Source organism: Mustelus asterias, chromosome 22, assembly GCF_964213995.1.
Source record: "Mustelus asterias chromosome 22, sMusAst1.hap1.1, whole genome shotgun sequence".
Classification (NCBI taxonomy): domain Eukaryota; kingdom Metazoa; phylum Chordata; class Chondrichthyes; order Carcharhiniformes; family Triakidae; genus Mustelus; species Mustelus asterias.
The window spans coordinates 9,177,601-9,200,297 of record NC_135822.1 but is presented as its reverse complement, the minus strand read 5'-3'; the positions used below and the strand labels follow the sequence as shown (position 1 = coordinate 9,200,297).

General features: G+C 48.9%; 1 protein-coding gene across 1 annotated transcript in view; it reads right to left on the bottom strand.

Annotated features, from left to right (window-relative positions):
* klhl17 (kelch-like family member 17) overlaps positions 1-22,697 on the bottom strand; it is a 101,685-nt gene that overhangs the window by 33,052 nt on the left and 45,936 nt on the right. Inside the window, exons 5-10 of the mRNA XM_078238737.1 lie at positions 20,465-20,726; positions 16,359-16,480; positions 13,910-14,131; positions 11,409-11,525; positions 9,207-9,420; positions 702-846 (exon numbers count right to left, since the gene is read on the bottom strand). Coding sequence (XP_078094863.1) covers positions 702-846; positions 9,207-9,420; positions 11,409-11,525; positions 13,910-14,131; positions 16,359-16,480; positions 20,465-20,726 — 1,082 coding nt within the window. The remainder of the gene's footprint in view (positions 1-701; positions 847-9,206; positions 9,421-11,408; positions 11,526-13,909; positions 14,132-16,358; positions 16,481-20,464; positions 20,727-22,697) is intronic.

The window sequence follows — 22,697 nt, the reverse complement described above, 5'->3', positions numbered from 1 at the left end:
AATCCCTACAGCGCAAAAGAGGCCATTCTGCCCATCAAATTTGCAACAACTCTCTGACAGAGTATCTTACCCAGGCCCTCTCCCCCCCAGCCCTATCCCTGTAACCCCTCACATTTCCCATGGCCAATTCACCTAACCCGCACATCTTTCGGACTGTGGGAAGAAACCGGAGCACCCGGAGGAAACCCACGCAGACACGGGGAGAACTTGCAGACACGAAAACAGAAAATGTTGGAAAATCTCAGCAGGTCTGACAGCATCTGTGGGGAGAGAATAGAGCCAACGTTGAGAGTCTGGGTGACCCTTCGTCAGAGCTTTTGAAACTCTCAGAGTCTCTCTCAGAGACTTGAAACGTTGGCTCTATTCTCTCTCCACAGATGCTGTAAGACCTGCTGAGATTTTCCAGCATTTTCTGTTTTTGTTTCAGATTCCGGCATCCGCAGTAATTTGATTTTATCTCGGTGAGAACGTGCAGACTCTGCACAGACAGTGACCCCAAGCCGGGAATCGAAGCTGGGCCCCTGGCTCTGTGAGGCAGCAGAGCTAACCACCGTGCCACCATGCCGCGCTAAATTCTTAAACTGCTTTCCAAAAGCGGAACTTGCTGACGTAACCCAGTCCCGTTCCTGTGAAGAGAGTGCGGTTCTGCGTCCTGCGCTGAACAACAAGGTTGAAGACCAGCGAAAGGTGTTGCTGCTTACCCGCCGACCGCGTACAGCCGGTTTCCAATCGCGGCCACGCCGACCCGCGCTCGACGCGTCGACATGGAGGCCACCATGTGCCACCTGTCCGTCCTGGTGTCGTAAGCTTCACAATCTCCGTGGATGGCGAATAAGCTACCACCACCTGCAAGTACAGAGACACGCCAACAGTTAACACTCCACCGCACAGACAGGGAGACAATCCAGCAATATTCAAGGTTCGAATCCCAGGTTCGAATCCACGCCACGACAGATAGTGGAATTCCTGGAATTAAGAATCTACTGATGACCATGAAACCATTGTCGGAAAAACCCATCTGGTTCACTAATGTCCTTCAGGGAAGGAAATCTGCCGTCCTTACCCGGTCTGGCCTACATGCGATTCCAGAGCCACAGCAATGTGGTTGAGGCTCAACTGCCCTCAACTGCATTGTGGGTCAACCCGCAGCACGAGGACTGCAGCGATTCAAGATGGCAGCTCACCACCACCTTCTCAAGGGGCAACTAGGGATGGGCAATAACTGCCGGCCTAGCCAGCGACGCCCATGTCCCACGAATGAATAAAAACATTTTTTTAAGGGAAATCCTACCCTGTTGTGAAATCTGAAAATTTAAAGCATTTGCTTCGTGCTGAATGGAGCGAGAGGCAGATTCGGGGCACTGAGCGATGGCTCCCAGTGGTAAGCTGCTCGAGTGGCAACATCGAACCCTAACCCGGGCAGCTCTCCGCAGAACCTCTGAACCCCAGCACCTGACTACCCACCTCACCCAGCCCCTCTCCGTGGCTAAACACTGTGCCATCTGATCGACACTTCATTTCAAGACTTGTAGCCACATTCCTGTTCCAGACACATCGGGAATGCGCTGGAGGGAGGGAGAAGGGGGGGGGGGGGGGGGGAAGCCTCTAACAGTTTGAAAGTGCGCCATTGATTGCACATCTGTAACATAATTTCACAGGAGCAAGGCGGTTACACCGAACTTACACAAGACACTAGTTAGACCTCAGTTGGAATGTTTGCCGGAATTTTACCGCCTCGCCCGTCCGAGGCTCGTAAGATCCCGTCCGAGGCCAATGGAGAATGCCGTTCTGTGAGCCTCGCCTGCCCCGATTCTGGGGCGGGTGAGGTGGTAAATTACGGCCATTGTGTACAGTTCTGGGCACCACACCATAGGAAGGAGGTGAACGCAATGGGGAGAGCGCACAAGAGGTTTCAGGGATGGGAAATTTCAGTTATTTTTTTATTCATCCAGGGAATCATAGGAGTCATAAAGGGCGGCACGGTGGCACAGTGGTCAGCGCTGCTGCCTCACAGCACCAGGGACCCGGGTTCGATTCCTGGCTTAGGTCACTGTCTGTGTGGAGTTTGCACATTCTCCCCACGTCTGCGTGGGTTTCCTCCGGGTGCTCCGGTTTCCTCCCACAGTCTGAAAGACGTGCTAGTTAGGGTGCATTGACTCGAATAGGCACTGGAATGTGGCGACTAGGGGAATTTCACAGTAACTTCATTGCAGTGTTAATGTGACTAATAAATTAATAGTGTACTTTTTCATGGGACATGGGTGTCGTTGGCTGGCCAGCATTTACTACCCGTCCCTAGTCAGCCTTGAACTGAGTGCCTTGCTGGACCATTTCAGAGGGCAATTGAGAGTCAACCACATTGCTGTGGCTCTGGAGTCACATGTAGGCCAGACCGGGTAAGGACGGCAGATTTTCTTCCCTAAAGGACATTCGCGAACCAGATGGGTTTTTCTCCAACAATTGACAATGGTTTCATGGTCATCAGTAGATTCTTAATTCCAGATTTTTTTTATTGAATTGAAATTCCACCATCTGCCGTGGCGGGATTCGAACCCGGGTCTCCCAGAACATTAGCTGAGTTTCTGAATTAATAGTCTCGCGATAATATCACGAGGCCATCGTCGAGAGGATGGAGGGTATATTGGAGAGGTTGGGACTGTTCTCCTTACAGAGAAGGCGGCTGAGAGAAGATTCGATAGAGATGTTCAAAATTATTAGGGGGCTGGACAGAGTAGATCGGGGGAAACTGTTCTGCTCATGAAAGGATCGAGAACGAGAGGGATACAGATTTAACGCGATTTGCAAAAGGAAAAAATGTAATGTGAGAAAAAACATTTTCACCCAGCGAGTGGTTGGGGAATGGAATACTCGCCTGGAAGTGTGGTGGAGGCAGGCTCAATGGAGGGTGCGGCACGGTGGCACAGTGGTTAGCACTGCTGCCTCACAGCGCCAAGGACCCGGGTTCGATTCCCGGCTTGGGTCACTGTCTGTGTGGAATTTGCACATTCTCACCGTGTCTGCATGGGTTTCCGCTGGGTGCTCCGGTTTCCTCCCACAATCCAAAGATGTGTGGTTTAGGTTGATTGGCCATGCTAATTTGCCCCTTAGTGTCCCGGGATGCGTGGTTAGAGGGATTAGCGGGGTAAATATGTAGGGTTATGGGGATAGGGTCTGGCTGGAATTATGGTCGGTACAGACTCAATCACCCAACTGGTCTCCTTCTGCACTGTGGGGATTCTATGATTCAAGAGGACATTTGATGATTATTTGAATAGCAACAATGTGCAAGGATTACGGGGAAAAGGCAGGGGAATGGTATCAAGTCATAATGTTCATTCGCAGAACCAGTGCAGACACGACGGGCCAAATGGCCTCTTTCTAACAATTCATTGATATCTTTTAAGTTTATTTATTAGTGTCACAGGTAGGCTTACATTAACACTGCAATGAAGTTACTGTGAAAATCCCCCAGTCGCCACACTCCGGCGCCTGTTCGAGTACACTGAGGGAGAATTTAGCACGGCCAATGCACCTAACCAGCGCGTCTTGTCTTTCAGACTGTGGGAGGAAACCGGAGCACCTGGAGGAAACCCACGCAGACATGGGGAGAATGTGCAAACTCCACACAGACAGTGACCCGAGCTGGGAAGCGAACCCGGGACCCCGGCGCTGTGAGGCAGCAGTGCTAACCACTGTGCTACCGTGCCTAAAGTCAACATTGTAATGCATTTATTAATATTCCGCGCTGTCGATATTATGAAATCAGCACGGAAAAAGCTGTATGTCGTTTGTTGCAGAGTTTTACCAGCAAGTTCAGAGGATAAGCAGCAGTTCTTGTGCATTTGAAACAAGGTAAGAAGTCTCACAACACCAGGTTAAAGTCCAACAGGTTTATTTGGTAGCAAAAGCCACTTTTTTGTGGCTTTTGCTACCAAATAAACCTGTTGGACTTTAACCTGGTGTTGTGAGACTTCTTACTGTGTTTACCCCAGTCCAACGCCGGCATCGCCACATCATTTGAAACAAGCGCAGGTTAATAATAAAGACCACGGCAATAACCGTACCGTAAAATAAATGTAAATGCCTGAAATGATTTAATCAGCAGTTCTTGTTTTTTTGAAGGCAAGGTTCTGGCAACGAAAGGTTTCACCTTTGTCGGGGTACTATTTCTGCGTGTTCTCTCAATTCTGCTCACTGACAGCTAATTAATCTCTCTGTTTTTCTCTCTCTCTGTGTTGCTGACTCATGTGAGCTACAGATATCCTCACAGTGAGCTATAGCAGCTTCGACCAGCCAAGGATGGATTACAGCGTTCATCCCCTGAAGGTTCTGCAGCTGCCAACGCTTCCAAACTGTGCAGAGTAACCAACATATGTACAAAGTTTTACATCTGGGGAGCATCCATCATACTTTAGATGCCACTCTGTAATGTGTCAAAAGTGGAGAATTATGAAAAAAACAATAAAGTGGTTACGTCATGCTGCTAACATCTGACCCACAGTCAGGAATTCATCAGCACTCACCAACGTGCAAATCTCCCCGACCGCAAGCAATTAACCTTTAATTGACATCAGAATATCCCTATTCAGAAACTTCGGTCTTAAAGTGGCAGGCCCCCTCTCAGCCATAAACAGGGGCGGCACGGTGGTTAGCATGGCTGCCTCACAGCGCCAGGGACCCGGGTTCGATTCGGGGTCACTGTGTGGAGTTTGCACATTCTTTCTCCATGTCTCGTGGGTTTGCTCCGGGTGCTCCGGTTTCCTCCCACAGTCCAAACATGTGCGGGTCAGGTTGTTTGGCCATGCTAAAATTGCCCCTTAGTGTCAGGGGATTAGCAGGGAAAATTTGAGGGGTTACGGGAATAGGGCCTGGGTGTGATTGCGGTCGGTGCGGACTCGATGGACCAAATGGCCTGCTACTACACTGTAGGGGCGGCATGGTGGCACAGTGGTTAGCACTGCTGCCTCACAGCGCCATGGACCTGGATGCTGTGGACTGTGGCGGCTAGGGGAATTTCACAGTAACTTCATTGCAGTGTTAATGAAAGCCTTACTTGTGACTAATAAATAAATCAACTTTAGGTTCATTCATTCATGGTACATGGGCGTCGCTGGCTGGGCCAGCATTTATTGCCCATCCCTAGTTGCCCCTTGAGAAGGTGGTGGTGAGCTGCCATCTTGAATCGCTGCAGTCTACATGTTATGGGTTGACCCACAATGCTGTTAGGGAGGGAATTCCAGGATTTTGACCCAGCGACTGCGAAGGAACGGCCGATATATTTCCAAGTCAGGGTGGCGAGTGGCTTGGAGGGGGACTTACAGGTGGTGGTGTTCCCATTTATCTGGTGTCCTGGTCCTTCTAGATGGAAGTGGTTGTGGGTTTGGAAGGTGCTGTCTAAGGATCTTTGGTAAATAGCTGCAGTGCATCTTGTAGATGTTATATCCTATCCTGCTCCTACTTACCATGTATCACGAGAACTATTACACCACGTCACATACAATGTGAGGCAGGGCTATGTTTGAAAGGGTAAGATAGAAGCAAATTACTGCAGATGCTGGAATCTGAAACAAAAACAGAAAATGCTGGAAAATCTCAGCTGGTCTGACACGGCCAAACCTGCTGAGATTTTCCAGCATTTTCATAGAATCCCTTGAAGTTTATTTATTACTGTCACAAGTAGGCTTACATTAACACTGCAATGAAGTTACTGTGAAAATCCTCTAGTCGCCACACTCCGGCACCTGTTCCGGTACAATGAGGGAGAATTTAGCATGGCCAATGCGTCTTTCGGACTGTGGGAGGAAACCTACGCAGACACGGGGAGAATATGATAACTCCACACAGACAGTGACCCAAGGCGGGAATCGAACCCGGGTCCCTGGCGCTGTGAGGCAGCAGGGCTAACCACTGTGCCGCCGTGCTGCCCAAAAAGGAGACCATATGCCCCTTTGGCCTACTCCACCAGTCAATAAGATCTTAACTGATCTGAACTTGCCCTCAACTTGACCTGCGCACCTGTTCCCCTAAACACTTGACGTGCCCATAATTCAAAGTTCTGTCTATCTCAGCCTTGAATTGTGTTCAGTGACTTGGACTCTCCAGCTCGCTGGGATAGAGAATTCACAACTCACAGGAGAAATTTCTACTCATCATAGAATCCCTACAGTGCAGAAGGAGGCCATCCAGCCCATCGAGCCTGCAACGACAACAATCCCACCCAGGCCCTATCCCCGTAACCGCACATATTTACCCTGCTAATCCCCCTGACACGAGGGACAATTTAGCATGGCCAATCCACCTAACCCGCTCATCTTTGGACTGTGGGAGGAAACCAAAGCATCCAGAGGAAACCCACGCAGACACGGGGAGAACGTGCAAACTCCACACAGACAGTGACCCAAGCCGGGATTGAACCCGGGTCCCTGACGCTGTGAGGCAGAAGACCTTATCTCTGTCTCAAATGAGCAATACCGTCTTCGGAAACTGTGCGACCTCGTTCAAGATTCTCCCCCGAGGGAAACTTCTTATCAGCTAACACAAAACAGTCACGTGAATAACCATGAGCACGATGGCGAGAGGAGATTGGACTATTAATGGAAAGGCCATTGGGGCGGCACGGTGGCACAGTGATTAACACTGCTGCCTCACAGCGCCAGGGACCTGGGTTCGATTCCTGGCTTGGGTCACTGTGCGGGGTTTGCACATTCTCCCCGTGTCTGTGTGGGTTTCCTCCAGGTGCTCCAGTTTCCTCCCACAGCCCAAAGATGTGCAAGTTAGGTGGACTGGCCCTTAGTGTCCAAAAGGATAATAGCAGGGTAAATACATGGGATTACAGGGGTAGAGCCTGGGTAAGGTGTTCTGTCAGAGATTGGGTGCAGATCCGATGGGCCGAATGGCCTCCTTCTGCACTGCAGGGTTTTCTATGAACAAACTTGACCTTCTTTTGAGAAATTAGAAATACTATTGTTACATTCCCTCTGTGCCGATGGGATCCCAACTCCAATCCTTCACCCTTGAAAACCCTCTCAAGGCCCGCCTCCATCCCCAAACCCCACAGTTAGTCTAGAATTCCGTGGCACAAGATCCCCTCGTGAATAAAGTCTAAAATTCTGGATCCTGAACTTCCTAACTCACAGACCACAATCAGTAAGGATAGGCAACAACACCTCCTCCACGATCATCCTCAACACCGGTGCCCCACAAGGCTGTGTTCTCAGCCCCCTACTATACTCCTTATACACCTATGACTGTGTGGCCAAATTCCCCTCCAATTCGATTTTCAAGTTTGCTGATGACACCACCGTAGTGGGTCGGACCTCAAACAATGACGAGACAGAGTACAGGAATGAGGTAGAGAATCTGGTGAACTGGAGTGTCGACAATAATCTCTCCCTCAATGTCAATAAAATGAAGGAGATAGTCATCGACTTCAGGAAGCGGAGTGGAGGGCATGACCCTGTCTACATCAACGGGGACAAAGTAGAAATGGTCGCGAGCTTCAGGTTTTTTGATGTCCAGATCACCAACAACCTGTCCTGGTCCCCCTATGCCAACACTAGTTAAGAAAGTCCACCAATGGCTCTACTTTCTCAGAAAACTAAGGAAATTTGGCATGTCAGCTACGACTCTCACCAACTTTTACAGATGCACCATAGAAAGCATTCTTTCCGGATGTATCACAGCTTGGTATGGCTCCTGCTCTGCCCAAGACCACAAGAAACTACAAAGGGTTGTGAATGTAGCCCAATCCATCATGCAAACCAGTCTCCCATCCATTGACTCTGTCTACACTTCCCACTGCCTCGGAAAAGCAGCCAGCATAATTAAGGACCCCACGCACCCGGACATTCTCTCTTCCACCTTCTCCCGTCGGGGTAAAGATACAAAAGTCTGAGGCCATGAAAGTGAGTGGCACGGTGGCACAGTGGTTAGCACTGCTGCCTTCCAGTGCCAGGAACACGGGATCGATTCCGGCCTTGGGTGACTGTGTGTGTGGAGTTTGCACGTTCTCCCTGTGTCTGCATGGGTTTCCTCCAGGTATTCCGGTTTCCTCCCACAGTCCGAAGACGTGCGGGTTAGGTTGATTGGCCGTGCTAAATTACCCTTTAGTCTCAAGGTATATAGGTTAGGGGGATTCTTGGGATAAATACGTGGGGTTATGTGGAGAGTGGGATACTCTATCAAAGAGTTGGTGCAGATTCGATGGGCCGAACAGCCTGCTTCTGCACTGTAGGGATTCTGTGATTCCATAATAAAGGTAAATCTGCCACAATCCCAGATGACCATAGGTTGACTGGTGGTGATTTAACCTGAGGGTCACCACACCGGTACCGGAGAGCGGCGACTTCTTGCAAGCTGTTCCCAGCATACCCTCTAATTCTATCTTTTACTCTCCTTCTGTGCTTTTAACATTCTGCACTCTCTCCTTTCCTTCTTTAAGTACGGTATACTTTGTCTGTATAGCGCGCAAGAAACAATACTTTTCACCGTATACTAATACATATACTGGGCGGCACAGTAGCACAGTGGTTAGCACTGCTGCTTCACAGCTCCAGTGACCTGGGTTCGATTCCCGGCTTGGGTCACTGTCTGTGTGGAGTTTGCACATTCTCCTCGTGTCTGCGTGGGTTTCCTCCGGGTGCTCCGGTTTCCTCCCGCAGTCCAAAGATGTGCGGGTTAGGTTGATTGGCCATGCTAAAAAATGCTCCTTAGAGTCCTGAGATGCGTAAGTTAGAGGGATTAGCAGGTAAATACGTAGGGATAAGGGGATAGGGCCTGGGTGGGATTGTGGTCGGTGCAGACTCAGTGGGCCGAATGGCCTCCTTCTGCACTGTAGGGTTTCTATGATTCTATGTGACAATAATAAATCAAATCAAAAACATCTCAGGCGACGGGTAAGGTTGAGAAGGCAGGAACTTCATGAATAACCTCAGCCGGTATAGGAATTGAACCCACGCTGTTGGCATCACTCTGCATCATTAACCAGCCGTCCAGCCAACTGAGCTAAACCAGCTCCCATGCTAACATAGTAAATGGTCCCCAGTTGCTTCACAGTATCATTATCGTATGATATTCGACACCACGCTACATAAGGAGATAGTCGGACAGCTGACCAGAAGCTTGGGTAATAGAGGTCGGATTTGAGGAGCATATTAAAGGAGGAAAGCGGTTCAGAGAGAGTTGTCGCCGTTAGTGTTTTCACTTACCCACTGCAAAGAGCACAGGGCTAGCCCCTTCACAGCGGCGGGGTCTGGTTCGAGTATTGCTGAGGACCCCGCGCTGTTCAGGCATGAGGTGATACTTCAGCGCTTCGATGAGGAGGTCTTTGCACTCCGAGTGATGTCTGACCAGAAGTTCTGTGTCGACGTTACTCATCAGGAAATCCCGGGTTAAGAGAGGCAGACGGACGCACTTCATCAGCTGCAGGTGAACAGAAGTCAAAAGTTCCAGTAAGTTCCAAATCAAACCGGGTGCACATTTCCAGAATAACCGGCCATCGAATTTAGCCACCAATTACAGACCGATGTGTTTTACCTCCTGACATGGAGCCTTACCAACCAATCAAACAATCTGATCCCTAATTCGCTGCATGTCGAGTGGCCAGGTAAATGTTTTTAAAAAAGGTGCAGATGTGGCACAGTGGTTAGCGCTGCTGCCTCACAGCGCCAGGGACCCAGGTTCGATTCCCGGCCTGGGTCACTGTCTGTGCGGAGTCTTGCATGTTCTCCCCATGTCTGCGCGGGTTTCCTCCGGGTGCTCCGGTTACCTCCCACAGTTTAAAAGACATGCTGGTTAGGTGAATTGGCCATGCTAAATTCTCCCTCAGTGTACCCGAACAAGCATCAGAGTGTGGCGGCTAGGGGATTTTCAGCGGCTAGTTACATTTTGCCAGCCAGAGAAGGACCCATTTATCCCGACCCTCTGCTTTCTGTCAGTCAGCCAATCCTTAATCCAATCTCGTGCTCTACCCCCAATCCCCTGCAAACCACCTTCTAGATCAGCCTTTTATATGGCACCTTGTCAAACGCCTTCTGGAAGTCTAGATACACCACATCCACAGGTTCTCCACTATCCATCTTGCTGGTTATGTCCTCAAAAAACTCAAGCAAGTTTGTCAATCATGACTTTCCTTTCATAAAACCGTGCTGACAATAGTGGGTTGAGCTTAGTCTTTCCAAATATTCAATCATTTCCTCCTTCATGATTGATTCCAGCAACTTACCCCCATAGAGGTCAAGCTAACCGGCCTATAACTTCCTACTTTTGGCCGTTCTCCCTTTCTGAATAGGGGCATCACATTAGGCATGATGGGTCAAATGGCCTCCTGCGGTGCTGTATGATTCTATAAGCAGTTAAAGGTCCAACTGCCACAGCTTGCAGCCTTTCTGAATGGCTAATAAAAGACACCGGTGGAAAATGCAAGGAGGATTTCCTGATGAGGATAATCATTTAGAATTTCGACAGTGCAGGAGGAGGCCATTCGGCCCATGGAGTCTTCACTGACTCTCCAGAAGAGCATTTTACCCAGGCTATTATCCACCCCCCTCCCCTATCACTGTAACCCTGCACATTTACCTTGGCCAATCCATCTAATCTCTGTTCGGGGCCAGATCAGAAACTCCAAGGTATTTTATGAAGTTAGCTTGGACCCCAAGTTTTACATTTGATTTTAACATTAGGGTGAGCAAAAGGTGTTTGACTCTAGGTGTGATTCTAGTGACCCACTAGGAAGCTTTTATCAATACAAAATTTGTTTAAGAACACAGTTAGAATATAACAAAAAGTATTAGCATAATTTTTACCAATTAAAATACTTAAACTTGACAAAGTATAATTCTTAACAGCTAGCTATCGCTATTGTTCCAATTTATCAGTATCCCCACGGACATACAACCTTCTTTAGAATTAGTTAGAAACCAAATATGCTTTCGTGGTGCTAGATTTCCAGCCTTTTAACACATCTGGACAGAGATCCGGACAGCAGTTTCCAGAGAAGGATATATCCCCAAAACAGCAAAACTTCAGAGAAGTAAATCTAGTCTCCAGAGAGGAGAAAAAAGAGACACTGCTCTCTAACAACTCGAACCCAGCTACCAAACCTTGAATTCTCCATGTAAGCCTAGCGCCACCCAGTCATATGATTTCTTCCCTATCAATCATTCTGATCAAACCCTACTCTGCAAAACCCCTAAGAACAGCAGAACACAATAGTCCAGATTAGAACAAACATTCTAGCAATTAGAAGCAATTATGCTGCTGCAGTAACAATACAGGATGCCGGTTATGGACAGAAGGGCATCAATAGTACAAACAAAAATACTAAAACAGATCCTGCACGAGGAACATGACAAGTACATTACTTAAAGGCACAGTATCATCCCATCGACACATTTAGTTTGGTTTCTTACTCTGGGGACGTGTTGCCGTCGACCATCCACGTCATGTTTGACCCAGCTCAGGACGGCTCTGTACACCTCTTCTTCTGAAGGAACATTCAGGTTGTCACTGGAGATAAGATCTAGCACCTGGAAAACAAGTCTAGGATGGTTATTCGTTTACTTGCGTACTCTCGTTTTCTCCAAACTTCCTTCCCTCGTTTCCTCCTCCTGAACTTGGTGATTCCCTCGCTTACAGAGTGGTTACTCTCCGGGACTTTCTGCAGCTCACTGTCATTCGCCTCTCGCCTTTGATGGGAGCTTTGTTTACACTGAAAAGGCCTCACGGAGGAAGCCATGGTTCAGTGGGTAGTGCACTCACCTCGGAGTCAGTGCATTATGGTTGCAATTGTAGGCAACAATCTAGGCTGAATCATAGAATCATAGAGGGCAGAAGGAGGCCATTTGGCCCATCGAGTCTGCACCGACCACAATCCCACCCAGGCCCTATCGCCATAATCCCATGCATTATTTACCCTAGCTAGGCCTCCTGATACTAAAGGGGTAATTTAGCACGGCCAATCCTTGGACTGTGGGAGGAAACCGGAGCACCCGGAGGAAACCCACGCAGACACGGGGAGAATGTGCAAAATCCGCACAGACAGTGACCCGAGGCCGGGAATCGAACTCGGGTCCCTGAGGCAACAGTGTTAACCACTGTGCCACCATGCCGCCCATTGTAGTGCAGTACTGAAGGAGTGCCGCACTGTCAAAAGGTGCCAACTTTCGGATGAGACATTGAATCAAAGCCCCATCTGGCACCTGGTTGCAAAAGAGTCCACGGTGCTATTTCAAGGAAGAACAGGGGAGTTATCCCCAGTGTTCTGGCCAATGTTTTATCCCTCAACTGACATCACAGAAAGAGGTTATCTGGTCGCCTTCACGCTGACGGTTGGAGAAGCTTGCGATACACAAAATGGCTGCCATGCTTCCTAAAGCACTCTGGGATATCCTGAAGGACGCTTTCCTTCAGTGGATACACATACACACAAGTATATTCCCAAGAGTCTTACTGTGCGACTGTCAAGAGTGGGATGTTTGCTCCTCCACCTCACCCAGCGCACTGATTCTCACAGGTTGCAGCTAACCGTACAGCCCTCACTCATATCTGGAGTGCAATGTGCTACAGCTAAGGAAATTTGGCATGTCCGCTACGACTCTCACCAACTTTTACAGATGCACCATAGAAAGCATTCTTTCTGGCTGTATCACAGCTTGGTATGGCTCCTGCTCTGCCCAAGACCGCAAGAAACTACAAAGAGTCGTAAAAGAAACCCAATCCATCACGCAAACCAGCCTCCCATCTATTGACTCTGTCTACACCTCCCACTGCCTCGGCAAAGCAGCCGGCATAATTAAGGTCCCCACGCACCCCGGACATTCTCTCTCCCACCTTCTTCCATTGGGATAAAGATACAAAAGTCTGAGGTCACGTACCAACCGACTCAAAAACAGCTTCTTCCCTGCTGCTGTCAAACTTTTGACTGGACTTTCTCTACACCCTAGCTATGATTGTAACACTATATTCTGCTCCCTCTCCTTTCCTACTCCCCAATGTACTCTATGAACTGTATGCTTTACAGATGCTGCCAGACTTGCTGAGATTTTCCAGCATTTTCTCTTATAGGAACAGTATGCTTTGTAGGGCGGCATGGTAGCACAGTGGTTAGCACTGCTGCTTCACAGCTCCAGGGACCTGGGTTCGATTCCCGACTTGGGTCACTGCCTGTGTGGAGTTTGCACATTCTCCTCGTGTCTGCGTGGGTTTCCTCCCGGGTGCTCCGGTTTCCTCCCACAGTCCAAAGATGTGCGGGTTAGGTTGATTGGCCGTGCTAAAAATTGCCCCTTAGAGTCCTGAGATGCGTAGGTTAGAGGGATTAGTGGGTAAATATGTAGGGATATGGGGGTAGGGACTGGGTGGGATTGTGGTCGGTGCAGACTCGATGGGCCGAATGGCCTCTTTCTGTGCTGTAGGGTTTCTAAGATTCTAAGATTCTCGTGTGCAAGAAACAATATTTCGCACTGTATTCCAATACATACGACAATAATAAATCAAATCAAAATTAGGAGAGACCAGGGATCATCTTAGTCTGATGGGGCTTTGTCTCGATCCCACTTCAGCCCCTCTGTCATTTAGATCCTGAATAAGAAGTCTCACAACACCAGGTTAAAGTCCAACAGGTTTATTTGGAATCACGAGCTTTCGGAGCACCGCTCCTTCATCAGGTGAGTGAGCGGTGCTCCGAAAGCTCGCGATTCCAAATAAACCTGTTGGACTTTAACCTGGTGTTGTGAGACTTCTTACTGTGCCCCACCCCAGTCCAATGTCGGCATCTCCACCATCATTTAAGTCCTTACAGCTCCAATCTCGACTATTTCACTGGACACTTGGCTTGCCCCACTCGCGTCCCCCACGACCACACATCCCCCCCCCCCACCCCCTCCCCCTCCAAACCCCTTTGTTAAATCAATACCTGTTTAAGTGGCAGCAGCATGAATTCCTCAGTCTTGGAAACCTCCACAAAGTGCTGGAGCACGTACTTGTGTGCGGATTTGAGCAGGTCGCTGCAGGAATGTGTGTCAGCAAATCCTCGGATTCCCAGACAATTGGATGGGTCGAGCTGGCTCAGAAGAAACTTGCAGCAGGCATCTCGGACCCCATTCAGTTGGAGCAGGCTTGCTGCGGGAAGCAGCGTCTGCGGGGAAAAGAACATCATTCCCAATTTTCAAACTAGCGCCAGCTTCGATGAGATCATGGGGATTTGGGGGCTGCCGCTTTAACTGGGGGTAAAATGGAGGCAGGAACGAGGTCAGGTGACCTGCTCGACATTCTGCTGACAGCAAGACTGCAAAGGTCAGGTGTCAAAGATTAAAGGGGCGGAGTGTGGTGGGGGCCAAGGGGGCAGGGTATTTCATTGGGAAGGAAGTGCAAGGTGCTCAATGTCCATAAGCAATGACCAAAGCAGCTGTGCTGACACTGAATAGACTGTCAGTCTCCAGGATGGTGTTAGTGAAGTCAGCTTCCGTGAACAGTTATACTTAAAACTGTCTATTAATTTTCAAGATAGAATGAAGTTCAAAAGATAGCTAATTAACATTCCTACTTGGACACAAGGCCTATGTGAATCGTGGTGCTATGGAGATGGGCATTGAAAGGAGCAAAGGGCCAGAGGAAGCCATGGTAGGATTGGTTTACAGGGTGTTTTCTTAAAATGTCCCTGACCTCACAGGCCAGGTTAGTCTGCCCGAATCACAGACAGAGAGAAAGCGTGCTGCAAAATGAGGCAGCAAGTCTCTATGGTTCCATGCAAGATTGTGGGTGAGAGCTTGTGCTTGGATGGAGGAGATTGAGTTTTTGAGGACTTAAACAAGACTGGAAGATTTGCCTAGCTTTGGCTAGAGGGAGGAATCTCCACTTTAACTCTAACCCTGTCAGCCAGTTTGGGATTAGAAGCTATCCTGTTGGAAAAGGAAATGAAGACAAACGAGCCTTTCAGACCAAAGACTTTGGACTGATTCCGGGAGAATAGTGCATCTACTTAAGGGACAGAGTAAAGTGTGACCGCAGAGAGGGTTCCAAATCATAATGGCATGGCAGGGAACCTGAAAGTAGTAGTGTTTCCATGTGTCTGCTACCTTTGTGTTATAGAACTGAGGTGAGGAGAAATTTCTTCACCCAAAAGGTGGTGAATGTGTGGAATTCACTACCACAGAAAGTAGTTAAGGGCAAAACATTATCTGACTTCAAGAAGAAATTAGATAAAGCTCTTGGGCTAAAGGGATCAAGGGATATGAGGAGGGAGGTGGGATCAGTATATTGAATTTGATGATCAGCCATGATCAAAATGAATGACGGAGTAGACTCGAAGGGCCTAATGGCCTACTGTTGCTGCTAGTTGCTATGTTTCTATGTGTTAGAGATCACGGTTATGGAATGTGCTGTCAAAAAGTCTTGGTGGGTTGCTGCAATACACCTTGTAGATGGTGCACCTTGCAGCCACTGGGACGGAGGGGATGTATAAGGTTATAGATGGGGTGTCAATCAAGCAGGTTGCTGTGTCCTAGATGGTTTGGACCAAGGCAATAAGATGGTCAGGAGCCAACTGGTCCTTCTGAAATGCAAACCGAGGATCAATGAGCAGGTTCTTGATGAGTAAGTGCAACCTGAAAGCACGGTCAAAAACGTTACTGAAGGGAATAGGCTGATTTATTTCCCATCCCTAGTTGCCCCTTGAGAAGGTGGTGGTGAGCTGCCTTCTTGAATCGCTGCAGTCCACGTGCTGTGGGTTGACCCACAATGCAGTTAGGGAGGGAATTCCAGGATTTTGACCCAGCGACTGCGAAGGAACGGCCGATATATTTCCAAGTCAGGATGGTGAGTGGCTTGGAGGGGAACTTGCAGGTGGTGGTGTTCCCATGTATCTGCTTCCCCTTGTCCTTCTAGATGGAAGTGGTTGTGGGTTTGGAAGGTGCTGTCTAAGGATCTTTGGTGACCACCACCACCCCCCCTTCCCCCTTCCCCCTCCCCTCAAAATCAACATTCTAGAGATTTTAAAAATATATATACTGGAATTCTCCGACTCCCACCCGGGGCTGGGATTTGACGACCTCGCCCGCGCCCGGGATTCTCTGACCGCGCCCGGGATTCTCCGACCTCGCCCGCGCCCGGGATTCTCCGACCTCACCTGCGGCTGGGATCCACCGACCTCGCCCATGGCTGGGATTCTCCGACCTTGCCCGCGGCTGGGATTCTCCGGTCCCGCTGCAGTGAACGGAGCTTTGGCTGAGCGCCAAATTCTCCGTTCTAGCGGAGGTGGGGAGGGGGTGGGGGGCAACAAGATGGGAGAATCCCCCCGCCCACAATGAGAGTCACGCCGATCCACACCGCAATTGACGGAAGAAATTTGACCGAGAGCCGTCTACCTGCACGTTTCCTTCTCCCACTACGATCTCGGCAGTGTAGGCGTACTGTACCAGCTGCTCTAAGGCCTGAGGGTCGATATCGTGCAGCGTCACGTGCGTTTGGCGACTCTCGCTCATCTCATCTGCAAGCAAGACAAAAAGGAAATACAGGAAAATACTTTACGGCATCACGGGTAATTCCAAAAGGTCACATTTCTTTTACCTTTGGCTGCGGCTGGTGGTGATGACGGATGGGAGGGAGATATCATCCTGGGGGTTACCTCCAACCCAGACACTTCATCTGCAAGGTGGAAGGCTGCACAGACAAACAATAGATTCTCACAAATGGAATGGTCTCGCTGATACAAGCCCAATGTAATCTGAAAACACATGGGGGTGGATAGAACCTGCCTCGCCGATCACTCTACAGCCATTAGCACCCAGAGAATGATGGGAAATTCCATTCCTGATGTTGAAGTTCATGCCTTGCGACCCTTGACCTGGGTTCTAACGCTACACCTACTGTAGCGCACTGGCATTCAGGACTATTTACGTCAACTCAATTTGGAAGTTATGAAGTTATTTAGCTTTCAATCTTTAACTGAGGATATTACACAGAATTCACAGCTCCGACTCGAGCCACTGGCTCCCACTGGGTGCACTTTTAAAAAACATTTATTTATTTATTAGTGTCACAAGTAGGCTTACATTAACACTGCAATGAAGGTACTGTGAAAATCCCCTAGTCGCCACACTCCGGCACCTGTTCGGGTACACTGAGGGAGAATTTAGCATGGCCAATGCATCTAACCAGCACGTTCTCCCCGTGACTGCGTGGGTTTCCTCCGGGTGCTCCGGTTTCCTCCCACAGTCCAAAGATGTCCGGGTCAGGTGGATTGGCCATGCTAAATTGCCCCTTAGTGTCAGGGGGATTAGCAGCGTAAATATGTGGGGTTACGGGAATAGGGCCTGGGTGGGATTGTGCAGACTCGATGGGCCAAATGGCCTCCTCCTGCGCTGTAGGGATTCTACGGTTCTATGATTCTAACCAACACGTCTTTCGGACTGTGGGAGGAAACCAGAGCACCCGGAGGAAACCCACGCAGACATGGGGAGAACGTGCAGACTCCGCACAGACAGTGAACCAAGCCGGGAATCGAACCCGCGTCCCTGGCGCTGTGAGGCAGCAGTGCTAAGCAATGTGCCACCGTGCCGCCCGCATTGGCCTCTTCCCAACTCATTTAATCTAATGGCGACACAGCACTTTTATTACTGGACTCCTGGAGATTTGAGTTCAAATCTCACCTCACCAGTTTAAATCCAGCTAACTAAGTTCATCTTGAATAAACAGCTGGCATCAGTCATGGTGACTATCAAACTACCAGATTGTCACAAAAGTCTTGGGGAAGGAAATCTGCTGTCCCTCCCCGGCCTGGCCTACATGTGACCCCAGACCCACAGTAAGGTGGTTTACTCTTAACGGTCCTCTGAAGTTGCCTAGCAAGCCACTATCATCTTGAGGCATTCAGGGCTGGACAACAAATAGAAACTAGAAACAGGATTAGGCCATTCGGCCCTTCAAGCTCACTCCGCCTTTCATTTTGATCATGGCTGATCATGGCAGGCAAAGCCCGAGGCCCCTTTCCAGTTCCCCGGCTGCCTTGGTGGGAACCCATGTCACTGGATCAGGCCTCTGGTCATGTTACGCAGCCAATCTGGGACTGGTCCACTGCAGAGTCGCATCCTGAACAACTGCAAGAACATTGTTGATATTAGGACTTGTTAAGCAATCAGACTGTGGCCCTAAAAAGGGGAATCATCCAAGATCCCATCTTATCTTTTGCAAACTGCTTCACAATCTTCTTGAGATGGTTGTAGATGCGTGGTGGAAAGTTTGACTGGGAGATACTCTAGGCTGGGCAGTGGGTGGGGCAGGGAAAGGGTGAGCTTCTAAACGACTGGGCACCATCAATTTGGGGGCCATTTTAACTCCTGGGTTTCAGTTGCACCGCACAGTCGGGCACCTGTCCGAACCAGGCTGAAAGATGGGGGAAAGGGTCTTGGAGCAGGTCAATACAGTGGGGCTCGGGAGCGGCCTGCTGGCACCAATGGGGTGAGTGGGAAGGAGAAGATTGGAGCCATTTTGCACACAAGAGCAACGAGGAAAGCATCAACCTAAATCTTCCTACACCCCGGAGCATCCTTACTCTCCCAAAGGAAAACTTTTGGACTTTTTGTAGTTATTGAATCTCCTGTTTGAGCCCGAGCGGGGATCTTAACCACATAAAAAAAGGGGAAGCCCCATTCACAATGGCAGGTTGCGGGAAGCAGGAATAGGGAGCTGATACAATGCCAATTTTCAATGTTAATTCTTCCCAACTCTGTCTATATCATTCAGCAACTGGGGTGGCTCGGTGGCACAGTGGTTAGCACTGCTGCTTCACAGCGCCAGGGACTTGGGTTCAATTCCCGGCTTGGGTCACTTTCTGTGTGGAGTTTGCACATTCTCCTCGTGTCTGCGTGGGTTTCCTCTGGGTGCTCCGATTTCCTCCCACAGTCCGAAAGACTGTCCTGGTCCCCCCCATGCCGACACTATAGTTAAGAAAGCCCACCAACGCCTCTACTTTCTCAGAAGACTGAGGAAATTTGGCACGTCAGCTACGACTCGCACCAACTTTTACAGATGCGCCATAGAAAGCATTCTTTCTGGTTGTATCACAGCTTGGTCTGGCTCCTGCTCTGCCCAAGACCACAAGGAACTACAAAAGGTCGTGAATGAAGCCCAACCCATCACGCAAACCAGCTTCCCATCCATTGATTCTGTCTACACTTCCCGCTGCCTCGGCAAAGCAGCCGGCATAATTAAGGACCCCACGCACCCCGGACATTCTCTCTTCCACCTTCTTCCTTCGGGAAAAAGATACAAAAGTCTGAGGTCACGTACCGACCGACTCAAGAACAGCTGCTGCCGTCAGACTTTTGAATGGACTTACCTTGCATTAAGTTGATCTTTCTCTACATCCTAGCTATGACTGTAACACTACATTCCACACTCTCTCGTTTCCTTCTCTATGAACGGTACGCTTTGTCTGTATAGCGCGCAAGAAACAATACTTTTCACTGTATGTTAATACATATGACAATAATAAATCAAATCAAATCAAAGAAAGACGTGCTGGTTAGGGTGCATTGGCCGTGCTAAATTCTCCCTCAGTGTATTCAAACAGGCGCTGGAGTGTGGCGACTGGGGGATTTTCACAGTAACTTCATTGCAGTGTTAATGAAAGCCTATTTGTGACAATAATAAATAAACTTTAAAACTTTCACCCTTTTCCAACTCTATTTTTGGCACCAATTCCCAAATTCTGAACCCAATGGCAGTTTCTCCTTGCATGAATAATTACTTATTTTGGACAGTGATTTTTTTTAAAAAATCTCTTTGTTTTCTCTCCCCTCTTTTTATTAAATTAAGGGGTGGGATTTTATGGCCTCGCTCGTCCCGAAACTGTAAAATCCTGCCCAAGGTCAACAGTAAAATTCCGGCCAATATTTTTTATTCATTCTTGGCTTTTATTAATCCTGAAGCCAATCTTCCCTTTCTGGTTTGGGGTCAGGAGTCGCTAACCTTTGTTTTTCCATTCACAGGAGACGGGTGCTACTGGCAATGTCAGCATTTTGTGCCCATCCCCGATTTCCCTTGAGCTAGATACCAACAAACCGGCCTAGTCTTCGCAGTTCAACCTTCTCCTGCCAGGTTTTCACAGGAGCAGAATTAAGCCATTCGGCCCACCGAGTCTGCTCCGCCATTCAATCATGGCTGATATGATTCTCATCCCCATTCTCCTGCCTTCTCCCATAACCCTTGATCCCTTTATTGATCAAGAACCTATCTACCTCTGTCTTAAAGACACTCAATAACCTGGCCTCCGCAACCCCTGTGACAATGAGATCTACCACCCTATGGCTGATCATCGAATTCGATACCCTGATCCCGTCTCCTCCTCCCCCACCCACCCCCCTCCCCACTCCCCCCCCCCCCCCCATATCCTTTGATCCCTTTCGCCCCAAGCTTATCAGAAGCTGGTTTAACGCGCGCAAGGCCTACAAGGAAAGGCTTGGATACTTACTGGTAAACATAGCATGGAAGTAAGGGCTACATGAGGCTAGCACCAGTTTGTGGGCCTTAATTTCCTTGTTGGCCACATGCAGGACGATATCACACAGCAATCCTCGCTGCCTCATCCGGTTCATCGACACAAATGCGTCATGGTAGTGGCGCTTGGAATTGTGGGAGATGCTGTGGCCATCCCGGTTCAGCAGCTGCATTCCGCCCTCCATGACGGGACTTCTCTCCGAAGTTCCTTCTTTGGCAGGTTTCACTCTCTGTGACTATAGTGAGGGGGGAAAGAAAAGCATTACTTCAGAAAAAGAATATGCTAGAAGCAATGGACATCGTTAGAAATGGGAGAATTCCTATTATTCTAGACCATTTGGCCCCTTGAGCCTGCTCCGCCATTCAATACGATCGTGGCTGATCTGCCTGAACCCCACTTTCCTGCCCGCTCCCCATGTCTCTCGATCCCCTGAGTGATCAAAAATCCTACCCAATGCCAGCCCTGAATATACCCAACAATGGAACGTCCACAAACTTCTGGCGTAAAGAATTCCAAAGACTCAGAACCTCTTGTGGAAAGAAATCTCATCTCATTTCAGTTCCAAAGAGAGTCAGACATCCGTGTACAAAGATAATTACCATATCCTGCGGAGAAATAAACCTAATCCAAAGAGTAAAAGTCTCACAACACCGGGTTAAAGTCCAACAGGTTTATTTGGTAGAACAAGCTTTAGGAGCGCCGCTCTTTCATTAGGTGAGTGGAGAGTTGGGTTCACAAACATGGCATATATTGACAGAGACTCAAATGCAAGATAATGGTTGGAATGCGAGTCTTTACAGGTAATCAAATCTTTACAGGTACAGACAATGCGAGTGGAGAGAGGGATAATCACAGGTTAAAGAGGTGTGAATCGTCTCAAGCCAGGACAGTTAGTGAGATTTTGCAAGCCCAGGCAAGTCGTGGGTTACAGATAGTGTGACATGAACCCAAGATCCCGGTTGAGGCCGTCCTCATGTGCGCAGAACTTGGCTCTCAGTCTCTGCTCGGCGATTCTGCATTATGCCGTGTTTGCAAACCCAATTCTCCACTTACCTGATGAAGGAGCAGTGATCTCCGAAAGCTCATGATACCAAATAAACCTGTTGGATTTTAACCTGGTGTTGTGAGACTTCTTACTGTGCCCACCCCAGTCCAAAGCCGGCATCTCCACATCATAATCCAAAGAGCTAATGGAACAATGCCCTTTATATCGAGAGCACAAGAGTAAGGGGGGGGAGAGGGGAAGGTAAGAAGTCAAGCTTCAGCTGAACAAAGCCCTGGTTCGACCGTACCTGGAGCACTGGGTTCAGTTCTGGGCATCACAACTTGGAGGGGGCGCAGTGTAGATGTACTGGAATGATACTTGGGGCTCCAAAGGTTCCATTACAATGAAAGATTACAGACACCAAGGTTGTGTTCCCTGGAAATGAGAAGATTCAGGATGATTTGATCAAAGTTTTCGTGATATCAAAGAAAAAAGAGAGAGGGAAACTATTTCTGCTTGTTGGGGTATCCGGGCACAGGCTTGACGGCCTAAAACCGAGAGGCAAGCCTCTCCTGAGTGAAATTAGGAAGCACTTTGGGCGGAATGTTCTCATCCTGTCCCCCGTGGGAATCGTAGTGGACGGGACACGGACAATGCCAAGGTCCGTTGACCTCAGGTGGGATTTTTCAGTCTTGGATGAAAGTGGCCGGAAAATCCCGTCCTTTGACTTTTTTAGATTCACTTACAGGATGTGGACGTTCTGGCTGGACCAGCATTCACTGCCCATCCATAATTGCCCTTCAACTGAGGCCATTCCAGAGGGCATTTAAGATCAACCACAACCAAATGAAGCATGGCGGAGGTTAATCCCACAGCGGGGGCATTCTGACCAACAATTTATTTTCAAAATAATTTTCGGGCAGCACGGTAGCACAATGGTTAGCTCTGCTGCCTCACAGTGCCAGGGACCAGGGTTCGATTCCCGGCTTGGGTCACTGTCTGTGCGGAGTCTGCACATTCTCCCAGTGTCTGCGTGGGGTTTTCCGACAACTGACAACGGTTTCGTGATCATCAGTAGATTCTTAATTCCAGATATTTATTTTTATTGAATTTAAATTCCACCATTTGCTGTTTCCTCCGGGTGCTCCGGTTTCCTCTCACAGTCCGAGAGACGTGCTGGTTAGGGTGCATTAGCCGTGCTAAATTCTCCCTCAGTGTACC